The following is a 12,219-nucleotide window of genomic DNA, read 5'->3' as shown; positions in this document are numbered from 1 at the left end:
TACATTGACAAAGAATTAAAAAAGCATAGTATTATTGTCAGCATCGGATTACCGTCCAGCCGCTTGTCTCCCGCTCACTCAGCGGCGTCCCGGAAGTTCCTCGAGACCGGACGGCGTCCTGTTGCTAGGGTGACCGCGCAAGTCACCGCCCTGACGTACGTTTCGTCAGCAGACTTCAACGGAGGGCGTGCTTGCGCGGTCACGCCACTTCCCTTATATCCCTTCTCCCTGATCGGCATTAACCGCTTCAGCACTGCCACAGCTGTTGCGGTCTGCCATCTACTGGGGGATATATGTATAGCAAGCTATGTAGCATCTTAAGCCGCCATTTATTTTCTTTATTCCTGCCGATATTGCAAACATCATAATTCATAGTGGCATTACTGCCTCATAGATGGGTACACATCCTGTATCTCTCTTAGCTCAAATAGATATAATACGAAGCAATATCAACATAGTTAGATGTATCTCTATGCGAAATTGGTGGCTGTTTTTCATTATTCCAATATAATATATCATAATAACCATCTAAACGTCTAACCACACTGTTCTGCCCTATTAGAACGAATGTGTACATGATAACTGAAAGTATTTCAAAAAAAATTTTACATATATATATTGATATGCCACCAATTTCGCAAACCTAGCCTAAATAATGGCCCAACATACATCTCCATATGTCAATCAGAACGGGTCAATGCAAGGCTAAGAAATACATATACTTAAAGATAACAATAATCATACACACTAACATTAAAATGTGCAATGGTATGAGGTTATAAATATATAAAACCCATACATATTAGAATAAATTCATAAATATAAATATAAATGTAAAATCCTAATAAGCCATAGGCCCGTCCTTAGGAGGGGCTCATAGCTATATATATTTTAAAAAACAATTAAAAAATGATAAAAAAATGTTTTACAAAGTTAGATACTATCTGTTGTGCTCGAAGAGCGCACATCCTGTGATACGGGTTCACAAAAATTTCCCGAGCTAAAAGGAATAACTATGATCACGGAATTGCCCAAACCCAATGGGGTATCTCCAATCCAACCATCCAAAAAAACTCAAACAAATATATTATGGGTGGCAAGCTAATGGGAAACACACACCCCCACTTATGGTGGTGTGGATCCTAATTAATACTCAGTGTCATTATGTCCGTCCATCATTGAACGCAAAATGCTATCAATAATTATTTTAATGTTAGTGTGTATGATTATTGTTATCTTTAAGTATATGTATTTCTTAGCCTTGCATTGACCCGTTCTGATTGACATATGGAGATGTATGTTGGGCCATTATTTAGGCTAGGTTTGCGAAATTGGTGGCATATCAATATATATATGTAAAATTTTTTTTGAAATACTTTCAGTTATCATGTACACATTCGTTCTAATAGGGCAGAACAGTGTGGTTAGACGTTTAGATGGTTATTATGATATATTATATTGGAATAATGAAAAACAGCCACCAATTTCGCATAGAGATACATCTAACTATGTTGATATTGCTTCGTATTATATCTATTTGAGCTAAGAGAGATACAGGATGTGTACCCATCTATGAGGCAGTAATGCCACTATGAATTATGATGTTTGCAATATCGGCAGGAATAAAGAAAATAAATGGCGGCTTAAGATGCTACATAGCTTGCTATACATATATCCCCCAGTAGATGGCAGACCGCAACAGCTGTGGCAGTGCTGAAGCGGTTAATGCCGATCAGGGAGAAGGGATATAAGGGAAGTGGCGTGACCGCGCAAGCACGCCCTCCGTTGAAGTCTGCTGACGAAACGTACGTCAGGGCGGTGACTTGCGCGGTCACCCTAGCAACAGGACGCCGTCCGGTCTCGAGGAACTTCCGGGACGCCGCTGAGTGAGCGGGAGACAAGCGGCTGGACGGTAATCCGATGCTGACAATAATACTATGCTTTTTTAATTCTTTGTCAATGTAAGTGTGATGGGAGAGGATTTTGAATAAAGGTGCATGTTTTTTACCAAGCAATACTGCCCTATTGTGCATCTGTCTTTCACTCCCCATATGCTTCGATGACTGAGAATATATTCGATCTGATTGTGAAGCGGTCTGAAGCAAAGATAGAGTCCGTGGAGGATTTACATGCTTAATGTACAGCAAGTCCTGGTAAGAGCATTACCATTGGGGTGCACGTGGTGAGGTGGAGGCATATCCCTGGCAGCTAGATATAGATGTTGGTGTTTGCTATTCCCTTTCACTGAAAGGTCACCTGGTGATGGACTGTTTGGACTTTCATGGACTTCAGACATTATATTATTGATGACGTCAGCACTGTCAATACAGTGTTTATTCACATATTTTTATGATATTTAGTTATTAGCGCTGCTTGTGTTTGTTAATTTCGATTGATATGCACCTTATTTTATAGGGAGATCATACACTTACTGTAACAATGTGCTCAGGCAGAACTTGAAGGGTTTCAAATTCCTTGACTTTGCCAGGATCAACATCTTCCTCCAGCTCCCAAGTGCTTTCTTCATAGGACAGCGAGCACCACTTCACCAGGTAATGTGTCACCTCCTGTGAGAAAACACATTAAAAAAAATGCAAATGCATTCTTGCTCTACCAACAAATCTGTAGCAAGTGGTTTTTTGCTAAATAGTACATTAAAAAAATAAACACATACACAGGATTGCAATGTCCTTATGGCTTATTTATCGCCAACTTTTGTGCTCTGCTTGTGTTTACCAATGAAAAAGGGTGTGGGCAAAAAAAAAATAAAATAAAATGGGATTTTTGACTTACCGTAAAATCCATTTCTCTGATGTTCATTGAGGGACACACAGCTCCTCAGGATTCCTGATTATTAGGTTATACTGCCCCCTACAGGAGTAGGACACTAGACAGACTAAATAACTTGACTATGCCTAGGGGTAGTCCTAGGAGGTATACTCCCCCTATCTGCTATAGGTACTCAGTTTTGTTACAAGAAGTGTCAGAAGTATTACAACTCCATAGAGGGGTAGGTGCTGTGTCCGTCAATGAACATCAGCAAAATAGATTTTACGATAAGTCAAAAATCGAATTTCCTCTTTCGTACATTGACAGACACAGTTTATCAGGATTCTTGATCATTGGGACATTCCAAATCAGTGTCAAACATGAGGGGTGGGAACAGCAAAAAATTCCCAAGGCTTAAACATTAGCCAACCAGGTAACAAGAGCTCAACAAAAAACTGGAGCCCACCTGAACATTACTCCCTCAAAAAGGCATTAGACCCTCCAAACAGCAGCCTGCAAACCTTGCGGCCAAAGAAAGCATCTGCAGATGCCAAAACATCCACATTTTAGAATTTTGTGAAAGTGTGCACCGACGACCAAGTGGCCGCCTTGCAAACCTGCGTCTCTGACGCCTGAAGATGAAAAACCCAGGAAGCACTAAGCGCCCGAGTAAAGCATGCTGTCATGGGAAACAGAGGAACCTGACCCTTGATTGAATAGGCCTGAGTCACTGTCGGGTTTGATCCATCTTGAAATGGTCGCAGAAGAAGCGGACAGTCCTGTTCTTGGCCCATCCGTGAACACAAATAGTGAGTGACTTCTGAAAGGACTCCGTAGCTTTCAAGTACACCCGAATCGCTCGAACCACATCCAGGGCATGCAACGCAATATCCTTAGGATGTTTAGGCCTGGGACACAGGGAATGCAACACGGTGTCTTCAGTCAAATGGAAATCAGAGACTACTTTAGGAAAGAAGAATGGACAGGGGCAAGAACCCGCTTATCTTCGTGGACCACCAAGTAACGGATGCGACAAAATAACTGCGCCAAATCCGACACCCTGCGAGCAGAGGTGATAGCTATCAAAAAAGGCCACCTTCTGGGACAGTGTAAGCAGGGGAATTTCCTGAATATTGGAAAAGGGAGGCTTCTGGAGGACTGAAAGCACCAAGTTTAGATCCCAAGGAGGAAGAGGAGACCGCACCGGTGGAGTCAAACGTCGAACCCTTTGAAGAAAGATACCCATCAGGGAGTGCGTGGCCAGCGGCCGTAAAATGAATACCGCCAAGGTCGACACCTGGCCCTTGATAGTACTCGAGGACAATTTCTGCTCAACCACCCATTGAAGGAAGGTCAAGACCCGAGCCACCGAGAAAAAAAAAACAAGGATGAACACCAAGTGACTCGCACAATGAGTTACGCTTTCCACGCACAATGGTAGATCTTCCTAGAGGTAGACTACCTAGCCTTCAGCAGTGTCGGAAATAGAGACCCAGACAAAAAACCTCTATCCCTCAGCATCTGGCTTTCAACAACCAGGCCATAAAAACCAGGGACTGCAAAGCCGAATGAAAGATCGGCCCTTGGGACAGCAGACCCCCGAAGGGCAGTGTCCAAAGGACGTCGGCGACCCATCACACCAGGTCAGTGGACTAAGACCAGCGAAGCCAGTCCGCGGCCACTAGAATGACCGGAATTCCTTGGGCCGCGGTAGAAGCTTGAGAGGAGGAAATGTGTAGATCAGACAATACTGGCCCCACGGGGCCACCAAAGCCTCTGTGGCATCTGTGACCTTGCCACAAACCTCAGTACCTTTCTGTTGAGCCAGGATGCCAACAGATTCACCAAAGACATATCTGATGAAACATGTCCAGGTAAAGGGACCACTTGCCTTTGGTCCAATGCCTGCTGACTAAGCTAGTCCACCTGTCAGCTGTTCACCCTTGGCATATGTACTGTGGAGAGAGCAAGAACGAAGCGTTCTGCCAACCAAAGGATGTCGGCTACTGCCAGTGCTGCCAATACACCCTTTGTTCCGCCCTGGTAATTGACATAGGCCACCACCGTGGCTTTGTCCGACTGGAAACGTATGAGTAGCCATCTGGAGACGATCAGTCCAGTGATCCAGGCACAGCCTGATCAGCCAAACTTCCAAGACATTAACCAGTAATCTGGACTTTTCCAGCATCCAACAACCCCGAGCAGAGCTCAGTCCCAGGACACCTCCCCACCCAGACAGACTGGCATCTGTGGTGACCATTGTCCAAAACAAGGGGGGAAAGGATTTGCCCTCTGGAAGAGCTGAGGAACGAATCCCCCCCCCACTGGTTGCACGGCGCAGCCGGTTCTAAATATCCAAGCCCGCGGACACTTGTCCCATTTTACCAAGAACTCCCTTGAAAGGGACCACGAATGCAACTGTGCAAACTAAACCACCATGAAGGTAGATACCATCAGGCCCAGTACCTGCATGCAAGTCTGGAGGGAGGATAACCTGCTGGACAGCAGTAGATGAATCACAGCATGCAACTTCTGGAGATTGTTCAGGGGGAAGAAGCAGACCCAACTAATCCAATTCTTTGGATGGAATCAGAGCAGACCTCTAGTAATTCAGAGGCCAACTGAACCCTTCAGGGTCAGTAGATTGATCCCTGCATCGCCAATCAGGGCCACCGAGGACTCCGCTCATAAGGTCACCCAGGGAGCCCATTACCACAACTCCCGCTGACGTAGCAATGCCAGAACTGGGGCTAACATTTTGTGAAGACCCAAGGAGCAGAGGCGTGACCCAAGGGTAACACCACGCTAGAGTTTGGGACACACTGGAAAGTGCAGGAAAGCATCCTTGATGAGGACAGAGGCAGAATCCCTGATGAAGGGGTGCCACCAAATAGACTCCATTCTGAATTTCTGTTCCCGCATAAGCAGATCAGAGCCCTAAAGACCCAAATTGGACGAACCTAGAACTTCATCTTTGGGACCAGGAACAGGCTTGAAATAAAAAACCCTGAACCATTCTGATGAAGCAACAGGTCATGCACCGCCCCAAACATAGCTTTCAAACAGTCTGAGACAAAATTGGAAAGGAGAGCAAGAACGAAACAAACTTGTAACCGGACAGTATCCCTTTGTGGACTCGTTGGTTTATTTACTAAGGAGGTCCACTGGCCTGGAAAACCAGCAAAAAATGCCACACCACCTCAGGCTCGGGTGGGGGTGCACATTCAAACTGAAGGAATCTTGTCTGTGGACTTGAAAAAATCCTGCACTCGGCCAATTAGACCAGAGCCACAGGGACCCTCCCTAGGAGGACTTGAAAAACTATTGTCATCCGATAAATACAGGCCACGTCTGCGACAAGGTTCTCTTTCCTACCCAGACTGTGGAAGAAAGATACTCTTCCCCCCCCTGTGGGACTCTTAATGATGTCATCCAGGGTAGTCCCAAACAGGTGGTTGCATTGAATGGATAATGCAGTCAGAGTTTCTTTAAATGTCTGCTCCGCTGACCAACACTTAAGCCCCAATACACGCCTAAGCCTACTGCCGAAACAGCTTAGAATCAGGGTAGCCCCGTCCAAAGAGACAAACTTCAGCCCCTGGACCAACTGGTCCGCCTCTCAGCAAGGCAGGGGGAACCTGCTCACCCTCTAGGCCACAGCGCAAAAGCATAGTCCACTCAGTGTTTGGGACACTAGGGCAATGACCAAAACTGGCCTAAACACAGAGCCAGCAACAAAGAACCTAATGCGGCCACAGCTACCACCCTCCTGTCAGTCGGATCTTTAAAGGCCCGGGGATTCTTCTACCGGAATCATGGTTGCCTGTTCAACCTGGAGACAGGGGGGGTCCACCACTGGTGGAACAGTCCACTTCTGGAGTAGCCACTAAGCAAAGGGCTACCTCACAACAAGGCGTGTAGGAACCAAAAGAAGGCGTTTTAGACGCTCCTATGTAGTATAAACAAATTTGTCAAAAAAGGAGGGATAAGGAAACACGTTTGCAGTGCGAGACGGCTAGTGAGTGCTAAAAAAGGAGGGACGGTTACCGAAGCAGCCGCCTCATCTGCACCTCAATCTGCAAAGTCACCCACATGGATGCAACCATTGCGTCAACCAGCTCCTCGAGAGCGCAGCTACAGCTGTGGAGGAATCCTCCTCACTAGCGGACAGGTTAGGGAACGTGGCTACCAACCCAGCAGGGCGGGCACATGTGCGGCAACAGAGCCAGATTCAGGATCTGATGACAGATGAGGTAGGGGAGGGCAGGGGCGCTCCAGGAAACAAAGAAAAAAAAAACCCAGAGGGGGCCGCCGACTGAGATCCCACGCAGAGAGGGGAGGGCGGATGTTTGCACAGGGAGCGGCGGCTTAAGCTGCTCTCAATAGGGTTGTTCCACAGAGCGTCTGGCCAGTAGACCGCAAAGCTGCAGCCTCAATTACTGGCAGGTCTGAGCGCAAGCAGCGCAGAACCGCAGAAGTCCAGTAACCCGCTCCCCAGGTCTAACGGCAGAAACTGTGAGCCCAAGGGAGACCCCCCTCAGCACAGACAACCTCGAGGGCGGAGGGGACAATGCACCCGTTGGATACCCAGGCCAGAAGGACCAGGGCATGTGGATAAACCCGGCCATGGCCCCACCATGGTGGGAGTGGGGGAGGGGGGGTGGGGCTGAAACCCAGAGGGATCAACCAACCCAGGGAGTACCCGCGCCCCACTTACCATCCAGGAAGGAGGGAAGGGGCCATCTACTTACCAGCGTGCATGCGGGTAACACTCCCAATACAGAACCTCCTCACCATAGAAGTGAGGGGCTGTTGGCCAAGGCAACACTGTGACGCGGACTATAGGCACCCGGTCATATGTGTCCCGCGTTGGCTGCCCCGGTCCAGGATGGGGCCTGTCGCGGCCGACCTAGCCCGGAGCTGTGGTCTGCGCGTGCTTGCTGGGTGCTTGCTGGCCAGACTGTGGTGACCACTGGATCTAAATTATCCAGCCCGTCACCCAGTCTGGCAGTTCACTGTAGATCTTGCAGAAAAAAAGCCATTTAAAAAGGAAAAAAAATTGCAAGGACCAGAGATCCCAGCAAGGAACTAGGTCCTTACTCCTGACTAGGCAGAAAAAAAACCTATAGCAGAGAGCATACCTCTGGTTCTTTTTTCTGCCTAGTGTCCTACTCCTGTAGAGGGCAGTATAACCCATTAGTCAGGAAACCTAAGGAATTGTGTCCTCAATGAACGAAAGAGAAAAAAAAATAAATAGATTTTTGACTTATCGTAAAATCAATTTCTCTGATGTTCATTGACACGGCTCCTGATCTTCTGGACCATAGAGTTATACTGCACCCTACAGGAGTAGGACACTAGGCAGAAAAGAACTGGACTACGCCTATGGGCAGTCCCAGGAGGTATACTCCCCCTCTCTGCCATTAGGCAGCGCACACCCAGCACACTTGCACTGTACAGGGTGCAAAACAAGCTAGAACAGCTTACTGGTTTGCTTCTTCTGCATCAATGAGCCTGCTCCCTCTGGTGAGGGCATGCCTGAGTGGTCAAGAGGGAACCTAGCAGCTCCCTTCTCCCCTCTGCTCAGCTAGGCAGAGCGAGGGAAGAGGCAGCTTCTTTCTGTTAAGGTTTCCTCTAGTAAGCGTCTGTACAGAGGTTTCTCAGAGGATGTCATTTTGACCTGCTCACCTAAGCCCAGTCAATTCAGGTGAGATCTGGGACTAATACCTGCACCACATTGTTCACTGCCCCTGCATTAATTATACAAGCCTGGTGTGAAAACACAGGGTGTAAAAAAAAAAATATATATATATATAATAATAATTTAATGCTACAGAAACATCAAAAAAAAGGAAAACATGAATGCTGTGCCATGATGTAGAAACAGAGAGGGAGGTTTGGGCCTAAATTTGGATTATGCTTATAATTTTCCAATTACAGGAGAACTCTCATGAGCATTTAAAAAAAAATTATATATATTTATATAGGTCCATATGTAAATGTATAAATACCTTTTTTTTCACCTATCTTAGGGATTTTTTGTGGTAGTCTAGCTGACACACCCCCTTCCTTTGCATGCTCAGTGATTGCACTGGTATTGGGCAAGCACCTGGTGCCAAGACCCCCTCAAAATCCTAACTAAATAGACAGTTGTTTCCTTGAATACAGTGGAGAAAACAATTATTTGAACTCCTGCAGATTTTGAAGGTTTGCCCACTTACAAAGAAATTAAGGGTCTACAATGTTTATCATAGGTGTATTTTAAATGATAAAGACAGAATATCAACCAAAAATCCAGAAAAAACACGATACAAATGTTATAAATCGAGTTGCAGTTTAATGAGTAAAAGTAGTATTTGATCCCCAAGCAACCAACAATAATTCTGGCTCCCACAGACAGATTAGTCCTGTCAATTTAAGGAGATGCTCCTAAGGACAACTTGTATAAAAAGACACCTGTCCACAGAATCTCTTTCTTCCATTCAAACCTCAACATCATAGGCAAGACTAAAGAGCTGTCAAAGGATGTCAGGGACAAGATTATAAACCTGCACAAGACTATTAGCAAGAAGCTTGGTGAGAAGGAGACAACTGTTAGAGCGATTATTTGCAAATTGAAGAAACACAAAAAAAACATGGGAGTAGCTCAAGGCAGTTGGGACCACAGTCACCAAACTATAGGTAACAAGATGCCTCCATGAATTGAAATCCTGCAGTGCCCACAAGTTCAGGCGGGCACATTTACAGGCCCGTCTGAAGTTTGCCAATGAACATCGAAATGATTCAGAGAAAGATTGGGAAAAAGTGCTGTGTTTAGATGAGAGATCTTTGGCATTAACTCGAGTCGCCGTGTTTAGAGGAAGAAAAATGTTGACTAAGACCCTAAGGACACCCTACAACATACAGAGGTATATGATGTACTATTGACATAAACACATACACACACTCATCATAGGTTGAACTGGATGGAATAGTGTCTTTTTTCAACCTATCTAACCATCCCTACAGTCAAGAACAGGGGTGGAAATTATATGCTTTGGAGCGGTTTCTCTGCTAAAGGTACAGGCTGATTTTGCTGCATTGAGGGGCCAGTGGATGGGGACATGTATTGTAAAATCTTCAATGAGAACCTTCTTCCCTCAGCCAGAAAACTGAAAATGGGTCGTGGTTGGGTCTTCCAGCATAACAATGTCCCAAAACATACCGCCAAGGCAACATAGAAGTGGCTCAAGAAGAAGCACATTATGGTCATGGGATGTCCTGGCCAGGCTCCGGACCTTAATCCTATGGAGGGAGCTGAAACTGAGTTGCCAAACGACAGCAAAGAAACCTTAAGGATTTAGAGAGGATCTGTAAAGAAGAGTGGACCAAAATCCCTCCTGAGATGTGTGCAAACCTGGTAACCAACAACAAGAAACATCTTACCTCTGTGCTTGCCAACAAGGGTTTCTCCACCAAGTACTAAGTCATGTTTTGCTTGGGGATCAAATATTTATTTTACTCACTGAACAGCAACTCAATTCATAACATTGTTTTATGTGTTTTTTTTCTGGTTAATCTCGATCAATTAAAATACACCCAAGATAAAAATTATAGACCCTTCATTTCTTTGTAAGTGGTCAAACTTACAAAATTTGCAGGGGATCAAATAATTATTTTCCCCACTGTATGTAGCATGGTCAAACAGAGGTGGGGGGGAAGAGATGCTTTCTCAGACCATCTAGAGAAATAGGACAAAGTACTACATGTACTTTGTTCCCAGGGGCACAGGAGGAACTAAATACATTTGATAAAACTTCTTTAAAAAGGCAACTTGATGCTTTCCACTTTTTTAACCTATGCATGCTCAACTTGACTTAATCATATCAAGACATGTTTATGTTTTAAAATTCATTTTTTTCTGAATATAGCTTAAAAAAAATAAAGCACAAAGACACAAACAGGGAATACAACTCATAGATTAAGGACACTGGGTGCTCTGGCTAAAATGGCCATTGAAAACGCAGCGGCAAGAAAGATGTAGCCGGCAACTCCAGAATCCCAAGGCTGCATGACGAAATGCGTCAGTTGTTTTCAATCTTGACCTTCACGTAGCGAAAAAAGATTTTCATGGGATTCTGAAGTTGCCAGCTACATCTTTCTTGGAGCATGACTGTTTTCTGCACCATTACAAACATGTAATAAATAATCTGCGAACTACTATGTAAAGCAAAGAAAATAAGGCTACTTGCACTAATCACTCCCCTTATGGTAAGTGTAAGAACAAAATAATATAGATTGTGCTGCGCAAAATAGAACCAAATATAGTGTATATAGATCAGTGTGTCTATATCCGTGATGTCCTAACTAGAATATTAAAAGATCACGCTCTTCTAAAAAACATGAACCATTATCATAAATATGTCCCATATTTAAAAAATGTTTCCTATTGTAACATAAATGTAAGGGTAGGGTAGTTGTGCATTAGCGAGATATGAAGTGATCTGTAGAAATAGTACAATTGTGGATGTAGCGTCATTTGGAGTTATTAAGAATACAGTATTTAGTATCAGTCATACACATATGTCCTGTTATTAGTATCAGTCATACACATATGTCCTGTTATTAGCATCTGAAAGGGACAGGACCATTCTCTAGGATAGAGTTGACACCTACATGCCAATAAAGTCTCCCATGCAAGTGAACAAAAGTTGTCACCTTCCTGGAGCTTCAAAGAAAACCGCTAGTCATCTTGGCTACAAGGATTCGCAGGGGGGCAGTGAGAGGCTCCAAAGAGTCTGCAAGCTTTGAGCGGTATCATCAGATCAAAAGGAATGTATTTTATCTCCTATAATAGGTGAAATATTAGTGGCAGAGAGATGAAAATAATTCCTTCTTATGGATCACGTGTTGGGCTACAAGTACATGTAAATCTGTGTCTGTAGCGGGTGTAGAATCCTAGAGAATTGCACAAAACCGTTATATGGCGCCTGACTACGGCAGGCAAACAGTGTTTGGTACTGTCGCGATCAGACCGATGCGCTGGTGTCGGAATTCCTATCCCTGACTCAGTGGTCAGCGCTGTTCTGGGACAATTCAACTCTGGTCAGTTCAGGACACGAAACCTCCTGTGGGCTGGGATGGGGACAACCCCCTGGGGTTGATTGGCCAAGGGCTAAAGTCCAGCCCACATCCCAATAAATTGGGGAACCTGAGATATAAACACGTTCTTCCTTGAAGCCAGTTCTAAACTGGGGAGTCCCCACGCGGTTTCCGGTATGCTTCTACCAAGGGATAAGCTTCGGTAAAGTTTATTTCTGTTTTTATTTTTATTTTTATTTTAATAGCAAATTGCCAATTGTGTGTCTTTTTATCTTTTTTGCATTTTTTGTAACTGCTTTTGCTTTGTATATATTTTTTATGCACTGCCCACTTTCGGAATATTAAATTATAAAATTAATAAGTGACTTC

The 12,219-nt window shown here is 44.8% G+C and overlaps 1 protein-coding gene across 1 annotated transcript in view; it reads right to left on the bottom strand.

The window, feature by feature from the left end:
* Positions 1 to 12,219, bottom strand: part of CHD6 (chromodomain helicase DNA binding protein 6) — a 239,720-nt gene that overhangs the window by 111,916 nt on the left and 115,585 nt on the right. The window contains exon 10 of the mRNA XM_082271900.1: positions 2,433 to 2,567. Coding sequence (XP_082128026.1) covers positions 2,433 to 2,567 — 135 coding nt within the window. The remainder of the gene's footprint in view (positions 1 to 2,432; positions 2,568 to 12,219) is intronic.

Source organism: Pelophylax lessonae, assembly GCF_965119305.1.
Source record: "Pelophylax lessonae genome assembly, chromosome: 11".
NCBI classification, from domain to species: Eukaryota; Metazoa; Chordata; class Amphibia; order Anura; family Ranidae; genus Pelophylax; species Pelophylax lessonae.
The sequence above is the reverse complement of the archived record's forward strand: the minus strand, read 5'-3'. Positions and strand labels throughout refer to the sequence as shown.